At 32.8% G+C, this 27,344-nt stretch overlaps 1 protein-coding gene and 1 non-coding gene across 2 annotated transcripts; one reads left to right on the forward strand and one right to left on the reverse strand.

Annotated features, from left to right (window-relative positions):
• Positions 1–390: 390 nt before the first annotated feature.
• LOC121254081 (14-3-3-like protein GF14 iota) lies at positions 391–4,645 on the reverse strand. Its single transcript, XM_041154043.1, has 7 exons — positions 4,408–4,645; positions 2,233–2,539; positions 1,468–1,555; positions 1,249–1,358; positions 1,009–1,157; positions 742–788; positions 391–652 (listed from the first exon to the last, which is right to left on the reverse strand). The coding sequence occupies exons 1-7, from the start codon at positions 4,478–4,480 to the stop codon at positions 647–649; spliced, it is 780 nt and encodes a 259-aa protein (XP_041009977.1). The 5' UTR covers positions 4,481–4,645; the 3' UTR covers positions 391–646.
• Positions 4,646–9,562: 4,917 nt separating this feature from the next.
• TRNAA-UGC lies at positions 9,563–9,635 on the forward strand. The gene has a single exon. It is a non-coding gene; the product is annotated as a tRNA-Ala (tRNA).
• Positions 9,636–27,344: the final 17,709 nt, after the last annotated feature.

Raw genomic sequence — 27,344 nt, forward strand, 5'->3', positions numbered from 1 at the left:
TGATTTGATGTAATTTATTATAAAATAAATTTAACAGATTCTATAAAATCACGTCATGCAAGTTTACTGTATCTATAGGAGTTCTCATCTATATTTAATAACTTTTATCAATTTTACAATTAAATTATATCATGTAGATGATCTATAATGCAGAGGTTTTAATTTATTTTAAAAGATAAATTTTAAAAATCAAATTATGTTTTATAAATAGTAAGTGATGCAGAAGGTTTTTAATAGAATTTCTCATATGTATTATGTGATTTGTGATACATTTTTTTTTTTTGGTTTAATCCATTAATTAAAATTATTGAGTAATGACGGCTTAATTATTTACACATCATTTTGTATCCTATGCATTTATTCCCGTCTCCCAACGATGGTGAATAAAAATAGAGAAAAAAAAACCATTGCTTAAATAACACGTTTGGATGAAATAACAATGAGCAAAGGGAAAATAAAAGGAAAATGAAAATAAATTAAGAAATAAGAAAAAAAAAAAAAAAAAAAAAAAAGAATCAGAGAACTGATCGATCTTGTTGGACCCAAAACCCGTTGTGAGAAAAGCTGAAGAAGCCACCACCCTCACGAAGTAGTCTGATATCTCAAACTGCTACGAGCAGGGGCAGGGCTCACTCAGGTGCCCCAGTCAACGCTGCAAGATGGTTCAGACTATATTTTTAGTAATAACGAAGGTAAATCAGTATTTGATTAAATGAATAAAGGAGTCATGAAAGCACTTGCCTCGGCTTCAGTAGGCTTGGACTCTTCACCTTTGAGGTTGTCTTCACCTGCATGAGAGCATTTACATTTGAGTCTCCAATTTCAGAAATACGTCTGACTAAAAATAATCATCAGAGAGCTTCAGTATTCCACCAAACAGGGAAGTGACCTGATAAGCTTTAAAAGTTTTGCAAACAGTTCAAATAGATTCTACGAGTTTTTTTTTTGGTTCACAACAATTCAAATGATATCAAGGCATCTGATATATTGCTACTGGGTCTACAATACCTCCATCTTCAGGCAAATCAGAGGTCCAGAGAGTAAGGTTGTCTCTCAACAACTGCATGATCAGGGTACTGTCCTTGTAAGACTCCTCACTCAAGGTGTCCAGCTCTGCAATTGCCTCGTCGAATGCTTGTTTAGCCAAATGGCAGGCCCTGCAAGTTTCAGTAACAATTTTAAGACAACAATAACTAGTATGTAATTTAAAATCCCTCAATAGATGACAAAAAGGAAGCAGCTTAATACCTCTCAGGAGAATTCATTATCTCATAGTAGAATACAGAGAAATTGAGAGCAAGGCCAAGACGGATTGGATGGGTTGATGGAAGATCTGTGTTTGCAGTTGATGAAGCAGCCTAACAAAGACAGGAAGGAAAATCAAGTAATATCAAAAGTAAAGAATGATACATGAGCATGCTCTGGTTGAACATTGGTGGAAATGTAAGATATGTCAAATGAACATGCCTCATATCCCTTCAATGACTCCTCAGCTGCCTCTTTCCTTTCCTGGTCAGTCTTGAACTCAGCAAGATACCGATAATAATCACCTTTCCTGCATTCATGCATAACACAACAAACAAACAAAAAAATAAGAACTAATATTTCCAAAGTAATAAGCATCATCGGTGCATAAACATGCAAACAAAATTAGAGCGAAATTTAAAATAATTTAATTCCATGACCGATGGCCACATCTTTGCCTCTCTTACAACACCGGGACAAGGGATGAATCAGAAAGTCTACAGACTACATCGTTACATGTTGACTGCGAGTATGTTGGCAGAAAAAGTAACATACAATCATATTGGAAACTGGTTATCTTTTGGAATATACTCTATTATAATCATATCGGATAAAAAGACAACTATAATAAAAAAACAAAAATGGATGAGCATGAAAGTAATTGGTTGCATGGACTGCTACATGGGTTGATTTGGCAAGAGGCATAATGATGGAATTAACCCCTAGGGGTCGGCTCAAGTGGTAAAGGCCTTGATCTTGATGGTATGCTTTTGCAAGGTCTAAGGTTCGAACCCTCTTGGGTGCAAACAATTTCTAGAGACCATCGGACTAGGGGAACTTCCCCTTGAATTATTCGAGGTGCACTTGCGGGAAACTCCTTGCCGAGGGCTATGCACCCCCGGGATTAGTCAGAACTTTGTTCTCGGACACCCGGTGCCAATTAAAAAAAATAACAATGGAATATATTCTTAAGGAAACATGACTCACATTTTGTAGTAAAAAACTGTGGCTTCTCCTGAAGTGGAAGAGGGAATCAGGTGCTTGTCAATGATAGCAAGAATGTCACTGCATATCTTGGAGAGTTCCTCCTCGACCTTCTGGCAGTAACCCTTAATAAGTTTAACATTTTGCTCATTTCCCTTGGACTCTTCCTTTTGTTCAATGGATGACATAATGCGCCAAGAAGCTCTGCGAGCACCAATGACATTTTTGTATCCCACTGATAGGAGATTCCTCTCCTCTACAGTCAGTTCAAGATCAAGTTTTGCTACCCTTTTCATACACTCGACCATTTCTGTGCCATTGATCGAATATGAGATTTCAGATAGAGATGACTTTTGTTGTATAACTGGAAAACACTTTCTAGAATATAAACTATAAAACTGTAGCTTCTAATTGAATAAATAAATTCCATTAATGGTCTTACCATTACAGCGATGTACATATCATCCAGTTTTTTGACAAAGAACCAAATAAAGGGGAACGATCCCCCCCCCCCCAATGCCATAAACCAAAAAAAAAAAACAAAAAGACAAACCAAGATCAATTTTAACAAACATCACACACCACCACTAACTAATCAAAGGGAAGTGAACGCTGTTCACTTCATAAAAGCTAGCAGAAAAATTAGCAACGGCTAAGTAATTTTATAAAGAAAACAGGTGTCCCGGACACCTAGTGGCAATAAAAAAAAAAGTAAGTTTATAAAGAAAACATTGAATAAGTAGTTCACTATGTATAAGGGCATAACTTAACCCAGATCCTTACTCATTCTTCTTTCCGAATAACTAAACGGAACAGTTGGCATAGGGCTAAGCACCGACAATGTCAGAGTTGGAGTGCCCTAGCTCCGACTCCGACCCCGATTCGCATAGTCTCCCATCCGACTCCGACTCCGACTCCGACTTGTCGGAGCGGAGTTGGATTTGGCCTTTTTTATTGGGCTTTTGTTCTTAGCCCATTTGAAATTTCAATTTGACAATCTTGGACTCTCACTAATCGGATTTGGGCTTCCAAATTTCAGTTTTTTTAAAAAAATATTTTTTCAATTTCAATTTTATTAAAACATAACCAAAATTGAAAAAATAAATCACTGTACAAATTAATGTTATTATACATTAGTATTATATGTTAATGTTTATACATTAATATTATATATTATTATACATTGATTATTATACATTACTAGTACATGTTATATAAATTTATATATTTGTGTTTATACATAATACATTAGTATTAAATGTTATTATACATTAGTTATTATATAATTAGTATTATATGTTATTATACATTATTGTTTATACATTAGTTGTTATTATACATTAGTGTTACATGGTAGTAATAGTTAATAGTATAGTGTTTACATATACTTAACTATTATTAGTGAATTTAGTCTATTTATATTATAGCATAAGCATACTTATAAAAAATATATATATATTATAGCATAAGCATATTATTTTATAATAATTTTCTCATACTAGTATATTATTAAATTTAATTAACTATATAAGTTATAGTTATATAAAATATATATGATTAATATATAAAAATATATATATTTTTATAAAATATGTACAATAGCAGAGTCGGAGTCGGAGTCGGATTCTGACTTTCTTGGTTAAAAAAAACTCCGACTAATAGGAGTCGGAGCAGAGTCAGTGCGGAGTCGGATTTTCGAATTTTTGCTCAACCCTAAGTTAGCATAGAGCTATACATCGAACAGGAAGAACACATCAGCAATGCCATCAATAATGCCGGTTTTTAGCGATGCAGAAGACAAATCTCTATAATAATATACCAAATTTATGTTAGCTTTCCAACACGGATTCCATTGAGTCCCAAATCAACAAAAGAAGATAAACAAAATTTATTTCTCCCCCCCCAAAGACCGATCCAATAAACCGTTCTCATCAACAACAAACAACGAAATAAACCAGCAAAACCCATCACCAACATCTCCAAACATATTTCCAAACGATCAAACATCCACGCATAAACCTCGAGACAAGAGAAACTTGGATTCCCGAGTGATTTAATACCATTCCACAAGCGAATCCCAATACTGAGGCATTAAACAATGGGATCGAGACCAATGTCCCAAGAAAATGAATTAACAACTAAATAGACAAAATGTACGGACCAAGCAAGAGAAAGAACCTTCATAACGCTCGGCCTGTTCGGCGAGCTTGGCCAAGTAAACCTGGGTCTCTCTCTCCTTCTCCGTCGACATTTTCCCAAAAAGAGAACAGCAGAAATCAAATCACAGCAAACAAAACACAACGCGAGCTAACGAACGCGAGAAGCCGCGGAGCTTTTTCGTCTCAGGGTAAAAGAAAAAAGAAAAAAAAGTGAGAGAGAAACAAAATAAGGGGATCGCGAGCTGAAAGAGTGCGTTATATCGTGGGGGAGGTTAAGATGGGTGTTAAAGATCGAGCAAGTTCTGGGGGCCGGAAGACCAGATCTGGACCGTTAGTTGGCGGGGGTCGGGGCTTTCGGGGATTTCAAAAGAAGACCGCGCGATTCGGGAGATTTTGTCGTCGTTATTTATTTATTTATTTTTTTAAGAATCTCCCAACGTTTTTTTCAGTTTTGAATTGTGTAAAATGTAAATGTTGTGCATAGTTTTAGGTCGATTATTAAAATTTTAATTTTTTTCAAATAAGTATCATATTTATTCATATTTTTTAAAAAGAGTGCGTAACACTTACTCACTGTATGACTATAAATATAATTTCTTCTAAGTTAGTTTTGTCTAATGAAAAATGATTTATACACAATATTTTTCACAACACATTTCACAACAATGTGTTAAATGAAGGGTAATTTTGTAAAACACTTTATAAAAGTAACATTACTTTATAAAAAATATCATTATCTTACAACATTACTGTGAAATATGTTATGAAAATATATTTTGTGTGTATCAATACTCTTGGCTAATTGGCTTCAATCCATCTAGATTGTATTCCTCATAATTTAGTAAGAATTGCAATTTGTGTTTGCCAGTTATATTCGTATCGTGTTAAGTCATGAGCATTCGATTATATAGGTTAACACAAATCCAACCCGTTAAGCTAAGCGTGTGTGACTTTCAAATCCTAACACGATTCATTTAAATAATGGGTCGTGTCATGTTACTCTTACTCATTTAATAATTAACTATAAATGAGTCAACACGACCCAACTCATTTCGATCTGTTTCATATAAATGGATTAAACTAACACTGTAATACACATAACTTATTTGACATGATTAATATAATTTCATATAAAAATTAAAATTTATATTTATTGGTAGCCACAATATCTACAAAAAATAATAATAATAATAATAATAATAAGACGATATACTAACAAAAAATATCAATATTTTTCAAATTTTAACCTATAACAAAACCAATATTACAAGTCTTACAATAACAAATATGAGCATAAGTTCATAGTTACAATTTTAATAATAAAAAATAAGCATATTGAGAAATACCAACATTACAACTCAATAATAATAAAATTATAATTTTAAAATAAAATTTAAATGAGTTATTGCGGGTTAAACAGGTTGATCCATTATTCACATGTTTATTAATTGTGTCTTAATGGGTCAACCCGTATTGATTCGAACCCGTTTATGTTAAATTCAAATCTATTAATTTTGTATCATGTTCGTATTGGATTCACAAGTCGTGTCATATATTGACACCCCAATAATTTAGTTTGGGAGTTAGAAAATTTAGTGTGATATTCATTTGCTATTAAAAGATGCCATGTTATTAAAAAAACAATAAGAAGTGTTAATTTGTACCGGTCATTTGAGTTCATGTCGGATCGTCATCAATATCTTAATCTTAGTGGACTATAATAAATAAATGTATCACACATGTTTAACTTATTTAGGATCGTATCAATATAACTTTCTTATCACTCTCCAAAATTGTAAACATATTTTCTAATGCACTATTTCAATCATATTATTATTAATAATTTTAAATAAAACTTTTCCTCATTTTGCATAGATCAATAGTTGATAACATGATCCATGAGGTTGATAATATATTACAGATATAAAACGTTTAAATTTTATAGAATTCAAATATTGAATAAGTATTTAAAACAATTCCAAGTATTTTATAATTTTGAAAAAACTAATTTCTACAAAATGTTAAAAAGAAAATATAACGTATGTCGATTAGTTATGTTACTTGTAAGTCTGATGTGTCAACACACCTGTTGTCGTGGGACCCAACTTATTGCGTCTTCGTAAGTCAAAATTTAGGTTTGCAACTAAAGTTTTTCATACAAAGTCTAGTTCAAGATAAAGTCTTGTGGTGGGTAAGTTCTATCCAATTCATTTGAAAAAAAGTGAAATTTATTATATATAAATAACTTTTTTCTATATGGATCTTTGATGTGTTTTATTTCTTTTCAGAAGGAATGTGTGGAGTTTACACACCCTATAAATATACAAAATATTTTTTTAGGACTGTTCACTCAGGTTTCGAATCGGGTACTTGGGTATACCCCACCAGAAACCTGAGTTTCAAATCCGGGCTGATTTCCAGCTTGGATATACCCGGGTTATGACCAAGGCCGGAACCTTACAACTCGAAAATTAGGGTTTCGGGCTATACCCTTTTATTTATTTATTTATTTACAAAAGCCTATATTATAAACTTTTTCAAGAAAAAGATAATGCTGGAAAGCATAATTTTTTTATTAGTCTAAAAGTCTATATTCTATTACAAATTTTTTTTCAAGAAAAAATTTTAATTATGTGTGTTTAATTATCAGTTCTTCTAGAAACAGTCAGGCCATACAAACAGTAGGCAGTCGGCCATGCCACGTACATTTTTTTTTTTTTTAAAAAAAAGTGCATCTTTAGTCTCAGCATCTTGCGTGGGTTTTCTCAAAACGGTTCGTTCCAGCATTCCTTCATCCTCATCTTAGCGTCTTCCGTCTTCCCATTTCTAACTTTAAGCAGACTCTCAACATTTTTTTTTAGGGGGGGTTCCTAATTTTCTTTTCTTGTCTCTCCACCCCTTTCTTTGCCATGAAAATCAAATACAAGGTTCTCGTGTTCCAACCGACAAAGATATAGTCCTGGTTTTGTAAGATACATATAGAAGAGGTCATGCTTTTGTCTGATATCTAGGCCAGTAGGTTGTGTGGATTCGTCGACAAGAAGAAAAAAAAGTGTTTTGGTTTTGTTTGATTTGTTTTGTGTTGTGTTGTGTTGTGTTGCCTGTGTTTTTAAGCGCTCTGTGTTTGTGTGGTGGCTTCTTGGAGAATGGAAAATGAAGAAGACAAGAGCAATGACTTCTATGTAGTCTTGGGGTTGAAAAAGGAATGCACTGCGTCAGAGCTCAAGAATGCTTATAAGAAACTTGCGCTGGTTAGCATTGGAAACCTTTTTTCTTTATCCATTTTTTGTTAACAATTCAATCAAATGGATATTCTTTAAATCCTTAAATATGCCCTATAATACCTCTTCTGAAGCTTCATTTCTGAAATGAACATCTGGGTTCCTTTCAGACCCTTGAAAAAAGTATTAGAGATGCATGCACAACATGGCATCACCACTCTCAAATCACAAGATCATCAAGGATCAGAAGGTGCTCGTGACAACATCACAGGAGCTGATCTGCAGGCATTGTCATCATCAAGTGCACCACCTGCTTGTAATAGTGTTGCTATTAATTTACTAGAAAGTCCCTCTTGTACTTGAGTTGTAATGTACATTTATGTAATTGTAGAGTTAGTTATGCAGCAATACAGATTTGCTGTATATTCGATTATTCCTAGTTGATTAAAGTCGTTTTCATTTGTGTGTACATAAGGAGTTGCGCATTGTAATAGCACGACAGTCTTTATGGAATAAAGTAGCCTTTCAAATCAAATTCTCTCTCTGCTCTTCTCCTTCTTCCTATTTTCTTCTCTGATTTTACACTTTAGTTTCTAATTCTTACAAAAAGTGATCTTTTTGTCATGGTTTTGCAACTTAAAGAGAACTTTGTTTACGGGCTTTCCAAAAAAAAAAAAAAAAGGGCTTTGAATTGGAAACGATAAACTTTACTAGTATTCGAGAAAATTTCGAGAAATTTTCATTCTTAATTTGCTTGTTGGGCTAGAGATGGCACCAGATCGTTGCTCCCCTGAGATGAATTTTGGGAAGAATAACTTGGAGGGTACTTCTGGCTTTGACGCCAACTTTCAGAGCCTTTGTTTTGGGACATGGGGAACACTAACAAGATGCCATAAAGAAGAAGGGAGTAAGGAGAGTTCAGGGAGATGCCAAACAAAGGAGGGAGGGAGAATGGGAAAGGACGGGGGCTGGTGAGCCAAAACGAGCCGTTTCATCCAAGCTCAAAACGAACCGTTTCATTTTCCACCTAGGTACCGTTTGCGTAGCAATTACGCATGCCGCTTGTATCTAGCATTTTTGTTAATTATAGAGTCGGGCTACTCTGCCGCCCAGAGTAACCCGCTCAATTTGATCGATAGTTTAAATGTGTATTTTTATTTTTTTTTCATTTTTCTTTTCATATTTTTTTAACATATTTAAAATTTTTAAAAAATAAAAAAATACACCAATACATTAAAAATCACTTTCTTAATCATTAAATAAAAAAAAGATTAAAAAAAGTTAAATATACAAGTGGTCAAAGTGAGTGAATAAACTAGCATTTTCCTTAATTATGCGGTACCCGACCCGAGTTTCTTCTGGCTGGAACCTATAACCAAAACCTGGTTATTTGGGTTTCGGATCGGGTTTGGAAAAATTCCGGCCTGGATGAACAGTCCTTGTTCTACATTTTACTAATGAGAAAAGATATTTATAATCGTGAATTGTACAACTGCCGTGTAATCGCTTTGAAAAAAGTGAATAAAATATGAGACTTACATACAAAAATTAATTTTTTAATAGTGAACTCCACTCTTTTTCAAAACGATTACACAGCGTTTACACACTTCACGGTTGTATGTAGAATTATTCCTTATGATTATTGATTGGGTCAATCGAGTTTGTGTCAAATTAATTTGAATCTAATTAAGTTCGCCTATATATCCTTTAATTTCGCATCGAGTTTACAAATCATATTAAAAATGATAAAACTTAATACTCAATTCATGGTATGATTCGCGACTTCTTATAAGTACAACTTTCTAAATCAATTTGTAATGTTCATCAATAGTATTTATTTTTAGGAAAGATCAGAGGCTCGAAATTGGAACGAATAAGGTTCAGAAAATTCTCAACGTCGCAGTTCGAGTAGTTTTAGTACAACAATAGAGTTGAAGAGGCATATAACAAATCGGGGATGTAGCTCAAATGGTAGAGCGCTCGCTTTGCATGCGAGAGGTACAGGGTTCGATCCCCTGCATCTCCACTTGTTTTTGAAATTATTAGTGTACTTTGTGAAGCTAAAATGAATGTGTAGAAGGAAGGGACAAGAATGCACCAGGTGCCGGTGGGCTGTCCATCAAAGTACTTTGATTTATTATATATACATACATACCAGGTAGGAAGCTTTCGCACGTTGCCTAGTTGGGTGAAATACTTTTTTTTTATAAAAATAATATGGTTTAAAAAAAAATGATTAATAAATAATTTAATGAATGAAAATAAAAAAATAAATTTTAACAAATATAAAACGTCATCATATATGTTTTCTTTGATGTCTCGATTTAATTCAAGGGCAACTTCTTTTTAAAAAAGTGATCAAGGATAAATTGACACGACATATTTTATATACGTGGATGAGTGTTCAATAATAATGATTCTAGATGATAAATAATATCCTTTCGAGTTATATGTTTATCTTAATTGGTAGTGACAATATTGACAAATATTGGGGCCTTCCAATATGTCGGCCATCCTTGAGGGAAAAGTAGAGGTAAAATAAAAATAGGAAAGAGAGTAGTAGGCTTTTGACGATAGACTATAGTGCACTTCGTGTTGCTCTCCGGTCCTCTCTCTATAAATCACAACACGGCCAATTGCTATCTTTCGCTCAAATGCCAGACGCTTTCCCTCGTCCTCCGCCTCTGCCTCAACAATGATGATTATGTAATTACGGTTTATTCAACATACAGATGTTGGATTCCACATACAGCTATTGCACACAATGTTAGAATAAAATAACTATATCGTCCACATGAATTGAAGAAAGGGAACTGCTAGCCTGGCCTTGAGAGCTCTGTTCATAAGTGCATTTTATTTTATTTTATTTTTGTATGTTATTTTTTTGTATTTTTTACATCATTTTAAATATTTTTTAAAGAATTACAAACTCATTAAGAAATAATTTTTTAACTAATAAAAAAAAGTAATAGCATCTTTATCTTACAAAATATTAAAATTTTCATTATGATGGTAAATCAGATATATGTCGGGTACCTTAATCTAGGTCAGGTAAAGCAGATCGATCGTGGTAATCAAGGTCAAGTTATCATGAGAAGAGTAAAATGTCCACTTTATTATTAATAATAATTTTCTGGCTCATGCGCATACATGAGAAAGACAACCAATGTGCGGCGAGCAATAAGATAATGTTTAGATGGTTTTGAAGCCCTCCACTCCAAGATTTCACAAGTATTAATTTAATGACTTAGTGGCCGTATGTATTAATATTGAAAGAGAGAGAGAGAGAGATCAAAATATTGATTAATAAATGGAGTACAATGAGTTTACTAATTCAGTGGCCGTATGTATTAATATTGATGGAGAAAGAGAAAGAGAAAGCTTCTATTAAGTGGTCCATTTAATGGGGTACATAATGCATGTAAAAAGAAAGAAAGAAAAAAAAAGCCATGAAAAAACTTACCTTTGCAATGATTTAAATGTTGGGGCCGCATTCCTTTTTCTATGAGTGATCATGAGTGTAAACAGTAAAGTCCACGAGTTGCAAAGATATGTATTTTCATTTTCATAAGCTTTTACGAATATGACTAATATGATTATAAAAGATAAAGCTGGGCATTTCTTATGGCTAATATGACTAATATAATTCGGCAGCTTTAGGTTATAAAGCTTTTGTCGGGCTACTGGCGGGACTTGAGGCGCCTGCCGCACTATTGAACAAAAAAATGCCACAACCCGATAAATGCTACAAAATCTGGAGCTGCTTGGATTTACCCTTTTGTTTTCTTGTTATTATTGCTTAGATCATGAACCCCATTTTAAAAAGTGATAAATATATATATATATATTTATCTGAAACAAATTACTAAATATAAAAAAATAATAATAAAAATAAAATTTGTTGAGATCCAATTAATACCCAACTTTGGGTGGGAGGATCATTTTTCATTTCATAATACATACTTTTTCTATTTAATTATGGTAGTACATAAAAATGTAGTCATTTTAACTATATTATCTGCTTAATTGCTTTTGAGCACGTTGGATACCACACAAGCCGTCAGGTTTGGTTATCATTTCAATGTTTTGGCAAATCTTCTATCCATTCAAGAACATCTTTGGCCTTGAATAATCATGGCCACGCTGCTCGTATAAAAATGGATGTCAAAACTACTTTTCTTCATAATTAATTTTAAAATGATGACCATTTTTCTCTTTGGCTATGCCTAACCTTTTTATGAGTGAAGTGTAAGCTTTTGATCCCAATTAGCCTTTTAATGATGTCTATCAAGCGATTTAATTAAAAAAATTGACATCTGTATCCAACAAAAAAAAAAAATTAAAAATATACAAACTTTAACATATAAGCAGACAATTACTCAATTACTTTGGCTCTAAGTGATTTTCTGAAGTAATTATATTCCTATTTTTTGTCACTGGATATTTGATAAAGAGAGATTATTTTAAATGTATTTTTTTTAAAAGAGAAATAATATTTTCGTAAACCTTGTACATTCCATTTAGAAAAAGTAAGCAAATTAAAATATATAATAAAAGATGCTTTCATTGCATTGAGAAGGATGATGACCAAGGATTAAAGTTGTTGTAAGGGCTGATTGACAAACATTAAAGTTTTTGTAAGGGTCGACAACGTTTATCTCACTCCTAGCAAATTTATTTGACCAAATCAATCTACTGCAGTACCGTATTTTATGTCAAGATGACTGTAAAGCTTTGCTCCATGATTTCGATTAATGATGTTGGAGTCTTCGGAGGAGCACGATTATGATTAAACCCCATGGCCTCTAATTATGGTCGGGATTGTGATGCATCTATCTGGGTCGGGGACGAGGAGCTTGGACATCAATCGCTTCAACTTGCACGAAAATCAAAGGGGGAACTTGAACTAGGATTTGAAGACTTTGCTATACATTTTTATCAGATTCTCGTCCTGAAACGGAAGAAACCCATTTCAAAAAAGTCTACACTTTGTAAAATGAAAACCCAAAGCACACAGACCGATATAATTTTCATTACAAAGAAAGAATAATAAAAAAAATGAGCAAACAAAAAATTTCGAAACAAATAGATGGATAGGAGACAAAAGAGTGACAAACCCATGGGCTGGGGAAGAGAGAGACGAGATCTTTCTGTGGCAGTCTCGTGCTCACGATTTTGAAGATCTTTGGAACTATTTCTCTGATCCATATGAACTCTGCTTCTGCTGCTTCCATTTTGGTAAGTGGTTCACGTTTCGACCATTTACGCATAGGAGAGAAGGGCGTTGGGGGCTGGATCTCACGGTGCATCTTGCTGTGTGGGTGACGGCAACACTTTCATGGTGGTCCGAGCCAAAACCGGAGGCTAGATCTGCTCCAAACGATGATTGGCAGGTCAATGGGTCTTCCTTACGGCGAGTGCGTGATGCCGTTGAAGAACCACATAGCCACCCCATCAACAAAAGATATGTAGGAACAATAAATAAACAAAGAACAACAACAAAACGAGGGGGAAAAAAAAGAAATACAATGAGATCTGTAGGAAATGAACAAGATCTCTCCATTTCCCTACCGATCTGTGATGGGCAAACAAGATTTGTGTGTGTGCGCAAAACTGATTGAAATGGGCCAAAATGTAAACATGCTAACAGAAGAAAGCAAAACTGGTGGATAAAAAAGGAAAACAACTAAAACATGACAGCAAAACTGGAACAAATAAAATGGTTGAAATTTTACTGTAGATTCCTAAATCCTAACCAGTGATTTCTTCATAGCCAATCTGTGCATGTTTTTGTGAAGACTACAGAGAAAAGAACCTGCAAAAAAACTGCAATCCTCAAACCAAGATCAAAACATGAAAAAAAAAAACTACAATCCTCAAACAAGCTTCAACGACATGAAAAAGAGAGAGAGAGAGAGGTAGTGTGGTTCAGTAGTAGAGAGCAAAAGAGGGAGAGAAAGTTAGAGAGAGATTGGAAGATGAGGTGTTAGGAGAGAGAAAATTTTGTGAGAAAGTGGTGAGAGAAGGAGAGGAGAAAGCAAATTTGATGGATAAAAGACAAATCAATAAAAGTGAAGAATCAAAGGGACAAAGAGGGGAAACGAATAACAAAAAATTAAACAGAATTGACGGAAAAACAAGATAAATGGACGGAAAAACAAGAAAAATCATTATTGTCATTATATAGCCACTTATACAATATATATATATATATATATATATATAATATATATCTTCTATAAAGTGGTAGTTTTTTAACTCTCTCTCTCTCCCTCTCTCTCTTAAATTTTGATTTACTATTCTTCTTCAGATTCTGTCCCACATGCGGTGTCGTCTCTTTTACCGATTTTTCTTAAACTTTTTTCGCTCTTTCTCTTGCCAAAATACTTGCATCTTTTGGGTAAATAAATCTACAAAGTTCTCTCTCTGTCAGGTGTCCTCTCTCAGTCCACCATTTTCAGAGTCTGGCATCTCTGAAATCTACTTTCCATGTCAAAGCTTAAGGAAGAAATTTTATTGTTTGAATCACTGCATATTTCCAAACCCTGCAAAATTCAAACAAAAACCAAATTAAAATTCTACTTTATTCTACTATTTTCCTTTTAAAGTAAACCCCTAAACCAAATCAAACCAGGGGTCGACAGCATCTTCACCGAAGAGGTTAACAACATCTTTAACAAATTGAAATGGTGCACTGATATCCATCTCTCCCACCTCTACTTTGGGAGTAGGAGAGTTGGTAGCATGCTGATGGTCTTTTGCAACCATAATGCTCTGCCATTTTCTTTATTTATGTGAATCACACCTGCTGAGAGCAATTAAAAAAAACACAACATGTGTCAGCAAGTTGAGGGTAAACTTCAACGCAAAAATTATAAACTTTAATATTTCTAAAGAAATTTGCTCCCACGTTTAATATATAGATCCAACCATTCGCCAAAAAAATTAATTTCGAAGAAACCACTCTCCAACCTGGAAAATTCCAAAGAGATGTTGGTATCAGCCATGATATTCTCAAGGAAGACGAGCAGTCAATTTTGCAAACTCATGAAGAGATTCAGTTCAAATAAAATCTGAAGCCAACCTCAAATTTCAACCAAAGCTATAAGACAAAAATGAACCCCAAATGAAAAAATAAAATAAAAAATTATAATAATCAAACTATCATTATAATGGGTCAAGAAAAAAAACAAACTACCATTATAATAAGTCAACATCTGCAAACACCGTGTGGTCAGAAATTCATAGGTACCAAGGCGAGTGTAAGGAGAGTAAACTAACAAACCAACATTCTTATTCAGAAAAATTTTTAAACGAGTTAGCCTTGCTCCAAGTTCAAGCAAGCGATTGGCCTACCAGAGAATAATCTTCTTTCAGAATCTTTCGAAAAAATAACGAAACTAGAGCATAGGCACTGGCGATCCGATCCAAACAACCCAACCCAAAATCAAATTATAAAAATTTAGCTCAACAACCAAAACTTCACAAATTTTCTTAGCATATATCCATAAAGGAAAAGAATCAAAATCCAGCAAAACTTCTCTGATCAACTAAAACCACAAGAACCAAAACAGGTATAAGTAAGCAACACATCTTTTACTACGTTCTGCGTTGTGGGTACTTCACTGGGTTTGTCTTTTGCCCAGAAAGGACTTATTCCTCCTTGGGTACGAATGGAGTCTCTGAGAAAGCTCAATCAACTCCATCAAGCACGGCGGAAGATCTGCTTATGGGAGTGATTTGGACTGTTAAGCATGGACTAAACAGAGAGGAGAGAAGAGGGAGTGTGACAGAGTGACGGACAAAGAAAGAGGGAGAGAGAGAGAGAGAAAGAGAGAGAAAGAGAGAGAGAGATGGAAGAGAAGAGTTACCGTGGGTTCATGCGACATCGTCAGCAATGGCGGAGAAGGCCATGAGTTGCGGCAGTGACTAATAGAAGGGAGAGATAGACGATTTTCAGGAAATCCCATAGGCTGTCGGAGCAGGAGAGGAAGAAGGAGAGAGAAGAAAAAAACAATTAGTTTTAGGTTTGAAAAGTTTAAAGTTAATAGAATATTATTAGAGTATTATTTTTTTTAATATTATTATTATTTTAAAATTTTAAAAATATGAATTTTTTATTATATTTTATATATAAATTTAAAAAATTTGTGATAATTAGATGAAATAAAATGAATTAATATTAATTCTGATTCCAAACGGGCTTAGGTTTTCATATCCTTTGTTAAACAGTGTCGCAACAAAGAGCACTTCAGAAATTAGCCCACGTGAAAAATTTATCAGAAATGGCCTACACTTAAAATCTTGCAAATTTATCATAAGCTAATTTACAGCTTGAATTGTATTATAGATTCTTTATTATGGTCAAATTATTTAACACTTAGTACTATAGTTTAGATTATTAAATTGACATGTTAGATGTTTATTCTAGAATAACTAATATATAAAATAGGCATTTGATTTTAACTGTTAAGAGTAATAACATGTATGGATTGTATCTGAAATTAAGGATTCGTGCAAAGGACAAATAGAGTATTGATACTCTAGGGTTTGTGATCTCTCTCTGTTTCCACAGGATATTTCCTTGATTTGCTAAATGACAAATGTATTCTTTTTTCTTGTAATTTTCTAAAATTTGTTGTACCCTGCAATTGTTGCTAACAAGTGTAAAGTTATCATTGGTGACATATGTTGGGGAAACAATAAGTTGATATTCTTTATCTGAAGAGTCATTGAGTTAGATTGATATGCATTATTAGTTATTATAGCTTTAAGAACTAGTTGTCATATAATTTTTCATGCATGATTTTGCCACTAAGATCTGCCATAAAGTCTTAAGGTATATAACTGTTCCAATTTCATATATAATATTTGCCATCATTATATTTTTCTATATTAATATTATTTTTGTGGGGAGATTATTTTAGGATTGAGCACTGGTTCAACCGGAATCGGTATGCCCCAATACCAACTCTGACTTTGTCGGACCACTGTAGACTCCACTCGACAAGTCGGAGTTGAAATCGAAGCGGAGTTGGATCCACAATCACCCAGCACCCGATCACAGATCTGAGAACACAAATTCACAACAACCCAATCACAGATCACAAACAACCAATCACATATCACAACTAGCAACCATGAACCACCCAATCACCGAAATCATCTAAAAAATAAACCAAAATGCATATGTAAAATTGGATTAAAACCAAAAAATTAAACCCAAAAAAATTGACACAGATCGAGATCCAAGAGACATGGATCGAGAGCCAGAGGGCGTTGGTTGCTCTAGTTCCATATCTGCGTGCTTCGTCGTTCTATCGGCTGCACTCGATGGTGTTGGTTGTTCCGGTGGTTCTGATGTCTTGACATCCTAAGCGAAACCACAGATCTTTGAGAGAGAGTGAGTGAAAGAGTAAGAGTTTGTGAGTGAGTCGGACGACGAGGTGGAGTCGATGACGGCTACATGGTGGGAGAAGCCAGAGAGAGGCGATGGCTAAGTCAGGACCTAGGGTTTAAGAGAATTTGAGATGAAAATGAGAGTGAGGTCGTGGGTAGGGGTGGGGTTGGGTAGAAAAGTAGCCAAGGTAGTCAAAACAACGCCATTTTTCCTTAAAAAAGACGTCGTTTTGCTTTTTTTTTTTTTTTTTTTGGGGGGGGGGGGACGCATAGAAAAAGTGGTCAAAATGGCACCCTTTTTTTTTTTAGGAAGAAAGGTGCCGTTTTGACGGAATTTAGGCTGTAGCACCTTTAGGTTGGGCTGCTCCAGTTTTGAGCTTCTAAACCTAATTTTTTTCCCTGTTTTTAGGCTTTTGTTTTTTCTCTAAACTCTAAACTAAACCATATTTTTTAAACCCTAAATTTAATTTAAATTTTAATATTTGTTTAAGCCCTAAGTTTTTTATTTATAGTTTTTATAATTGTTAGTACTGATTATTAATAAATATTAATTCACTAGTGTCTAATTATATGTTATCATACTATAGTTTGTTAGTATTGATAATTCTATTTATAGTTCTTATAATTTTTTTATCACTCAATTTAATTGTAATCATACTATAGTTTGTTAGTACCATAGTGTTTAAATATAATTTATTATACTAGTGTTATTATACATTAGTATTACATTTTATTAACTCGTTAGACTTGTACTATACTAGTGTCTAACTTATTTATCTTATAGACTTATACTATAATGTTTAATTACATGTTATTATAATAGTGTCTAACTTAATTATATACTAGACTTAGTATTACATGTTATTCTACTAGTGTTGTTATACATTAGTATTATACTTGTACTATACTAGTGTTTAACTTATTCCTATTATAGATTTGTACTATAGTGTTTAATTACATGTTATTAACTTATTATAATATAGTATTACTTGTTATTATAATAATGTTTAACTTATTTCTAACTTAATTATATACTAGACTTAGTATTACATGTTATTATATTAGTATTATTATACATTAGTATTACATGGTAGTAATACTATGATGTTCATTGTTTATATCCACTAAAATGTTATTATTCAATTTAGTCTATTTATATTATGGAAAAACTACTTTGCCTCCCAAGTGTACAGCTCAACTTGACCGCTTGCCATTTTTTTTTTTACTTAGTGATCAAAAAAGTGATTTTAAGTGAAATTGGGATATTTTTTTTTTATTTTTTAAAAATATTAAAAAAAATTTGAAAAGAAAAATGAAAAAAAAAAAACAAAAAGTGAAAAGCGGTCAACTTAAGCGAGCTACTCTGGGCGACAGAGTAGCCCGACTCTTGTATTATAGTATAAGTATATTATTTAATAATTAACTCATACAACTAATTACTAGTATATTATTGAATTTAACTAACCATATAAATTCTATTTATATAAAATATATTTTTCACATGTACAATATCAGAGTCAGAGTCGATTCGACTCCACCTATGTAAGCTTTTCAGATTTTTGTAAGCTTACATAATTCGAAAAGCTTACAAAAATCGAAGTCAGATTTTCAGATTTTTGCTCAGCCCTAAATTATTTGATTGGATATGTGATTTAATTTTTTTATAATTACCCTCAAAGTTGCTTTCAAACTTTTGTAAGCTTCAATGTAATATGCGGTGAATGGTTGACTCTTGGGTTCTCACTAGGAGTTTTTCTTATGAAGTGTTTCCACTTGAATGTTCCATGTAGGCAATACTGCATTGACTTTGCAAGAGCACTACTATAGGTACACTTCAATTCATCCTAGCTCTACCATAGACCAATTGATGTTGGCTGATTTGCTATGTCTCCATGAAGATGGGTTTGTTAGAATTGTAGTTATTGTGTTTTTTGTTTAACTTTTTTTTTTTAAGTGCTTTGGTCTATCCTTGAGTTTGAGGCATTTTATTTATTATCGATGGTAATTTGGTATTTTTTAACATGGGCTTGGATGTCCCTATAACGGTGCAAATTAAAAACCAACCAGACTGAAGTTTGCACAACATACATGCCACACTAATTCAGAACAATGTCACATTGCTTTAGGTTTTTTTCTTTTATTTATTGTTATTGTTATTGTTATAAGGGTATTAATAGTCTTGTTATGCTTTGCTATTGACTGTTATATTGTATAACCAATATCGTTTAATTACTCTCTACAACTTTAATGCATTTCTATTTTACTACAGTAAAAGGTGTCTCTAAATGTGACTATGAGTGATATCTTATCAAGGACCGAAGTAGTAATTGGTTCTGTTCTGCACATGTTATGAAATTCATCTAATTTGTAGGCAAATTGGTTCAATTTTTTCAAAAGGTATGAAAATTGATCTTTTCTTGATTTGTAGTTTACAGGTTTAAAGCTGCAAGTCGAGAAATTCTGGTATTTTCTCTATTATGGTATTTATTCTATTTTCAAGTTTACATTTTTCTATTTGTAAGTTTAGAAATTCCTCTATTTTGTAATTATTCACTGAAACTTGGAAGGTTAGGAGTGGGGGTCAGCAGATGTTTGATCTCAATGGCTGGTGGAATAATTTTTGAAATGGTAAATGTTGGTGTTGGCTGGAATGGGAAAATGAGTTATCAGGACATGCATGTTTTTCCAACAGAATTAATGCTCCACACAAGAAAATATTGTTTGTTGTGTTGCCACACTTGTGTTAATAGGTAAACTTGCAAAATACATAAATATGTGTGTATTTGTTATTGTTGTGTTGATTATTTATTTTCCCAACGATATATATGAGCTGTTTTTCATGTTATTATGTTGGTGCTGGACGTCTTGGTGGTGGATGATGTAGTGTACCACCATGCATATGTTGTGGTGTTGGCAGTGTAAAGTGGATACACACACACAACTATAAATATGTTGGTGTCATTCCACCATGCATATAAAGATTTGGGTGTTGATGGGGATAGTCATGCAAAACATATTGTGTATATATATAGGATTTAAATTTTCTATTCATGTTGTCTGACTGTTGTTCTTCTTCTTCATCATTCCCAAAACATTACATGATCAGGTTTACATAACATTATCTCGCTATAGATGCAGGAAAAGGGAACTTGAGATATAATTTGATGAAGAATAATAGCTGAAGCAACCAAGACAAACAAAGATTTCAAACCATATGTTAAGCAGCATTGAAGAAAGCACTCAACTTCCACTGATTAGCTTGGTACTATAGTTGTGTGCTCTAAATGGTTGTATAAAAATTGTCTCCCACATATGTATATATAGCTTGCACCATGGTTGACTGAAGAACACTTATCATGATGTCTTGTATATTTTGACATGGCTTTATGGAGTCTGGTACATGATATGATGTCTAGAACTATGGATACATTAATACAATGAACTTGTGCATGTATTCTAGTATATTTAATTTTGTGTCTACTATAAAACAGGAAGAAAGAAAAAAAAATCTAACTGATCAATTCACCCACCATTAATTGTCTAACATTAGAATGTTACTAAGTAATGTATTTTGTCGTCAATTTCAGAATATATAAATTGACCTGAAATATTTCTAGAAACTATTAATCGCCATAACAAAGTTTTACTCAAGCCTAGATTTTTCCTAGTCCACTACAACCATTTGTGACGGAATTGAAGCAACAAATAAAAAATGCTCTACAAGTTTATCCCACGAAAAATGTATTGTGATGCTAACAAATTACACGTACATCAATACGAGTCATTTGTTGCAATTCATTCGTATTTGCGACAAGGTAATACGCACCACAAAAGCTAAATTATTTGCAGCAACAAAATTATTTGCGAAAATAGTTTCGGAGTTGGCAATAAGTTTTTTCCTGGCAATCTGTTTATATTTGTGGCACTACTAGCAGCTAGTCGCAAATATATTTCTTGATCGTGTGGTCAATCTTTTTGCATCACAAGAATAGCACATTTGTGAAGATCTTTGTTGTCACAAATATTAAATACTTGCGGCAATATTTATTTGGGACATTAAACGAAACTCGAAAATAATATTTTTTTACTACGTTATTTTTCAATTGCGGCACAAAAATATTGCTGTAATTATATTTTTCTCTACCATCTACTCACTCTTTTGCTTTGAAATTGGCACAGCTTTGTAGCAATAGAATTCACTGCAAATATTAGAATTATTTGCAACTTACTCTACTCTCACCGTCATAAACATTTTGAGACGCTTTAGTACCATCTACTTTGCGACGATTGGATTGATTTCATGTGATGCAGAATGTCGTTTCATGTGTGCAATGTAAGGCTTACATATAAAATTTCTATTATGTCTAATTTGTGGATTTAGGTGACGAGCTAGGTTGCAAAATAGGATTGCCGTACGATTCTTATTCCTTTTTGCACAATAGGATTCGAAATTATTATTTTAAAAAAATTGAATTATATTTTGTTTTGACAAAATTATAATCTAATCAATTGGACGACAAAATTATAGTAGTTAAAATGAAGGTTAAAACAGTAAAAATAAGTACGTACTTAGATCTGCCAATCACGACCTTTTATTTCTCTATTATTATAAATTTAAAAACAAATAGAAAAACGAAAAAGGAAAGCAGAAGCGGAGTTCCAATTTAATTGGAATTCAAGCTCGAAATGTCCTTTCCAAGAACGAACTGGTTTCTTTTCGTTGACTTTAGTAAACCCAACTTTACTGGGGTTTCATCGGAACCCACCCTATATAAAGACAAACTTCAGTTTGATATCGTACGAGGTTTATGTTATAGTTCGCATGTTCTCTTGGGAAATCAAATTCCAAATTAAATTGCATGGATGCCGGCGGAGAAAGATTAATGGACGTGGCTCGTTATAGATTTTGTTCCGATGGGTTTTAGGTTCCGTCTGACGGACGAAGAGCTAGTCTGCTGCTATCTAAAGAACAAGATAGAAAGAAGTCAATACCGTGCCGATATTATTGCAGAGTGCAAGTTGTACGGTGTGAAAGAGCCATGGGAGATATGGACGACTTTTGGAGATCATCCGGATGATGATCAGGATCTTAATTGATTCCTTTACTTATTTACAAGGTTGAAGAACAAGACCTTCCGGGGCTCGAGAATTCAGAGAAGAGTCGGATCTGGTTCTTCGAAAGGCGAACGCAAGGCCGACAGAGTTTGTGCTCACTGGTCGGGTATATGAGTTGGTTTCAAGAAGAGGTTCCATTATGAAAATCAAAGGTCGATGCATCATCGTCGATGACTCTTGGATGAGTACAGTCTCTTCCCCAAAAGTTTTAAAAATTAATCTTATATATTGTATAATTACAATTTTAAGTGTAAATATTATTAAAATATTTAAGATTCCCCCTTCCAAAACACTCAAACGCACAGTATATCACTCAAATATCCTTAAGTCCATTAACATAATAGCCTTAATTTGACATCTCTATCTCTCTTTATTTGCCTTTGATGTGCATTGTGCGGTTTGTTTAGTTTTATATCAATAATATCATATAAGTTTTATTGTCTCTTTAAGCTTACATAGTTACATAATTTTTTTTTTAATTTTTTTTCTCATCTGGGTTATTCTCGATTTCATTGAGTTTCTTGCCTATCATCTGTACATAATTTTCCTTTGCAACTTTTGAGATGGTTTTAATCACATATTAATCAGTTAGATAGAAGTTTCAAGAGAGTTTATTTAATAGTTAAAACAAATTTGGAAGATTCTTGCATATGGGAGGCAGCAGATTTATCTAGCTAGATGATTGATGAGACGTTTCTAACGGGATAGAGAGGCTATGTGAATAATTTATTTTCTTTTGTGAATAATTTATTAGTTATTCACATGCTTTTTTTTGTTCATTTATTAATAGTAATACAATTATACAATAAAAATCTAACGACTTTTATAGTATTAAATATTTTTTCAAGTTTATTCTTGATCTATAAATTTTTCTTAAAACTTAAAAAAATATGAGTAAGCCGAGAACAATTGTATAATTTTATGACGTGTGATTATTTTTTTTATATAGTCACGTGCAAAAAGTACATATTACTTTTGCTGACACATACCACACACTTTGCCGATCGCCTCTCAGATACCAAATTCTAGTTCCGCCCCTGTTCAAATTAATGTATACATATATAAGTCTATACATGATGTTGATAATTCCATGCAAATAATCTAAATTTAATTAAGCACGTTCGATGTAACCTCAAATTTCATAAAAGACTCACGTGTCTTTTAATATATCAAGTGATTTTAGATGAATTAACTACTCAATAATTCAACAATTATTATCAGAGTCAGAGATTATGAATTCAAGTTGTAGGAGTGAGTATGTCTACAATATTACTCCCTACTAGGGGTGAGCACCGACTTAATCAGAGTTGGATTCTGAATCTGAGTTGTGTAGGCTCCGATCCTACTCCGACTTCGACTTATCGAAGTAGAGTCTAGTTTGGGCTTTCAGCTTTGAGCTTCATATTTAGCCAATTTAAAAAAGAATTTTTTTGTGGGCTTTCAAATTTCAAACTTTCGAAAAAATTAAAAATTAAAACTAAATCATTCACTGCTAATTTACTTCTATACTAATATCTAACTTATTTTTACAATAAACTTATGCTATAGTGTCTAATTACATGTAATTATACTATAGTATTACATATTATTTTTACTCTCTAATTACATGTTATTATACTATAGTATTACATGTTATTATATTATACTAATGTCTAAGTACTTATTTCTACACTAGATTTATTTCTAGTATGTGTCTAATTTCATGTTATTATATTTTAGTTTTTGGTATTATGTATTATTAACTTATTATACTAGACTTGTTAGTTATTTTTATACTAGTGTCTAATTTATTTCTATACAAAACTTATGCTATAATGTCTAATTACATGTTATTATAAATTAGTATTATATGTTATTATATTAATGTCTAACTTATTTCTAACTTAATAATTATATACTAGACTTTCTAGCATCTAATTATATGTTATTATACTTTAGTAAATTAGTATATGTGTTATTAACTTATTATATTAGAATTATTTAAATACTAGTGTCTAACTTATTTCTATACTTGATTATGTATGGTAGTAATGATATGATGTTTACATATACTAAACTATCATTAGTCTATTTATATTATAGTATAAGTATATTATTTTATAATAATTAGTTTATACTAGTATAGTATTGAATTTAATTATATAAGTTCTAGTTATATAACTACGTAATTATACTAGTATATATGATAAATATATAGATAAATACATATTTTTATAACATATGTACAATATCAGAGTCGGAGTCTGAATCAGATCGAATCAGAGTCGGTCTAGAGACACCTCCAACTCCAACTAAAAAATTAAAAAAAGAATCCGACTCTGACTCCATTTGTTCGGAGTTGGAGTAGAGCCTGAGAGGAGTCGAATTTTGAGATTTTTGTTCAGGCCTACTCCCTACTATGCTATACCCACGTCTCATAATCTTAAATTGTCTCCTCAGCTTTGTTAGACCTTCCTTACAAACCTATCACAATTATTATCATCTATATTTCCCTCCTTGTTACTTCCATTGTTATCTGCATCTTATTGACTCTGCATTCATCTTTCTTCTCTTTCTCTTCCTCTGCATCTCCATTTGCTGCCTCCCTTGTTGAAGCTCAAGCATGTTTGACCATATCAATTGGTAATAGGACTAATGTCAAGATGGATGAATGAGGGAAAAGAGAATGAGTAATATTAGATACAAGCTTAAAGTGCGCAAGTCTCGTGCAGTCCCTTTAAAAAAAGTGAGACTCACTATAAATTGAAAAAAGTGAGACCCACCATAAAAAATATATTTTTCAAGTGAATTCTATTTTTTTAAAGGCTCTACATGAAATTTACACACCATAGGCATGCAAAGATTATTTCTCTATTAACATAATCCAACACCAATGCTTTTAAGTAGGAGAGGAAATGAGTCTCTAATTAAAAAACACAAGGTTGCATAGGGAATGAAAATTATCCATGCAAATTTAGGTATTATATATGATTGAAAGTATATAATATCCTTCCTCATGATTTAATATAGAAGTTCTATTCACCATCTTTTTTGCCATCATTTTCTATTGTGACATTAACTTCTTAGAAAACTATTTACCTTTTGTTACTCATCATACAATCATTTGATGTCATATAAGGGGATGCTAATTAAAATGATGGTTAATATAATTTTTCTTTATTATAAGAGAAATATTTTAGCCATAAAAGAATTATACAAAAATAAACCCACAAAATGACACGATCACTTGATCTGATACGTCATATTATAAAGTTAATTTTATCGTAAAATAGATATAATATTAATTTTTCTTTGTTATAATACTTCTAACATTATTTATTTTTTAAAGCAATATTTTTTTGTTGTTGAAGCATTTCATGAAAACATGACCTTGGAAACTCTCTCTCTCTCTCTCTCTAACTCTTTGTTGAGTTCGATTATCTAAAGAATGGTGCTTTCAGATAATGCAGCATGACTATGTACTTTGTCGACTCATAAACAATGGACGAGAAAGTAGAAAAAGATGGAGATCTTCTGATAGTACCAATGAAGAGGAAGAAGAGCGGTGTAGTAATTATCGGCTCGAAGAGGAACAATGACAGTAACACATAGAGAACATTCTAGCTAGGAATTATTTCTCTTATTTATTTATTTATTTTATTTCTAACTTGTACGCGAAGAGTACGCACAAATTATATCCTCGGCCACTCATGATCATCACATGATTTCATACAAGTTTATGTTTTTTAGTCAGTGATCAATTTGAGGATTCTCATTATCTATTTCTATGAGATTATATATATAAATCTGATCAGAATCAAGGAAGGATAGTCGATGTTGGTGACAACATTTGATAATCTGGACCCCACATCATCAAAAGTTTCAACAAGAGGAAAATTAAGAAGAAGAGAACTATTTGGCTAGCTAGCTCTTGGATAATTGTTTTTGTCTCCTCCCTCATTGTAACATATATAGAGCAAATATGAGAGTTGAGAGAGCAAATATATATTAAATTATTTATAGTGAATTTCATATACATGATGCAGATGCAGGTTTTAATGCCAAATCATGTAAAATCTCTGTGTTACTTTATTCTCTATTAGAAATTGAGGAAGGATGACAATGAAAAAGAAAAAAATTGAGAGAATATGAGTGATTGAGAATGATTTCATTTTTTTTTATTGAATCATTTGTACAAAGAAGAGATCCCGAAAATATATACATCCCTCAAGTCAATCAGGAGGGCCCTAAAGAATAACCAATTCATATATTCTAAATACAACAGAGAGGCTATGTGGTATATGTAGAGATAAAACGTAAAAGACAAATCCTAACTAATTCTGTTGTTGTGCTATGTTGTGGTGGCTGCTGTGCTGTGCTATGAGGAACATTCTAGATGATCTCAGACAACTGGCATGAGGGTGTTATCTTCTGTGGTGAGGCTACAGTACAAGAGTCATGGTGATGCTTGGTCATTATATTTTGTATATTCTGCAATTCTTGAGACTCCCCCTCAAGGTGGGCATATATGTTTAATGTGCCGATCTTGGACAACAAAAAGTGGAAGGTAGTAGTCGGCAAGGCTTTGGTGAAGATATCTGCTAGTTGAAACTTGGTATTAACGTGCACTGGTGTGATAACTCCATTTAGAACCTTTTCTTTGACAGAATGATAGTCCAACTCTATATGTTTAGTTCTCTCATGAAAAATAGGATTTTTGGTGAGATGCAGAGCTGTTTGACTGTCACAATACAGGAGAGTAGGTTGAGGATGATCAGTATTTAAGTCCTTTAGCAGAGATATTAACCATATGATCTCACAACTGGTTTGAGCTATAGCTCGATATTCTACTTCAGCAGATGAACAAGATACAGTAGTTTGTTTCTTTGATTTCCAGCTAAGGAGTTTCCAATGAATATACAGGACCCAGTAATTGATCTCCTAGTCTCTGGACAAGCTACCCAGTCTGAATCAATAAAAGCCTTGAGTTGTAAAGGAGATTGACTTGAGAAGAAGATGCCTTGCCCAATGGAGCCATTTAGGTACTTTAGAATGCTATGAGCTAAATATAGATGAGTCTGGGCTGGTTTGTCCGTAAATTGGTTTAGGATATTCACAGCATATGTAATATATGGCCTGGTGATTCATGGGTAGATAAGCTGTCTAATTAATCTTCTATAGCTTGTGACATCGGTTAAGAGATATGAATGTGAGTGTGCAAGCTTGTAATTAATTTCTATTG

The sequence above is a fragment of the Juglans microcarpa x Juglans regia genome, chromosome 3D (assembly GCF_004785595.1).
Source record: "Juglans microcarpa x Juglans regia isolate MS1-56 chromosome 3D, Jm3101_v1.0, whole genome shotgun sequence".
In the NCBI taxonomy this organism is placed as follows: Eukaryota; Viridiplantae; Streptophyta; class Magnoliopsida; order Fagales; family Juglandaceae; genus Juglans; species Juglans microcarpa x Juglans regia.

What these genes read in the sequence shown, in the direction of transcription:
- LOC121254081 (XM_041154043.1), bottom strand. Translation starts at nt 4,480, where the DNA reads ATGTCGACGGAGAAGGAGAGAGAGACCCAGGTTTACTTGGCCAAGCTC. An exon ending in ACAGGCCGAGCGTTATGAAG is followed by an intron (nt 2,540 to 4,407) that starts GTTCTTTCTCTT and finishes TCAATGGCACAG; the next exon opens with AAATGGTCGAGTGTATGAAA. An exon ending in ATAATGAATTCTCCTGAGAG is followed by an intron (nt 1,158 to 1,248) that starts GTATTAAGCTGC and finishes TGAAACTTGCAG; the next exon opens with GGCCTGCCATTTGGCTAAAC.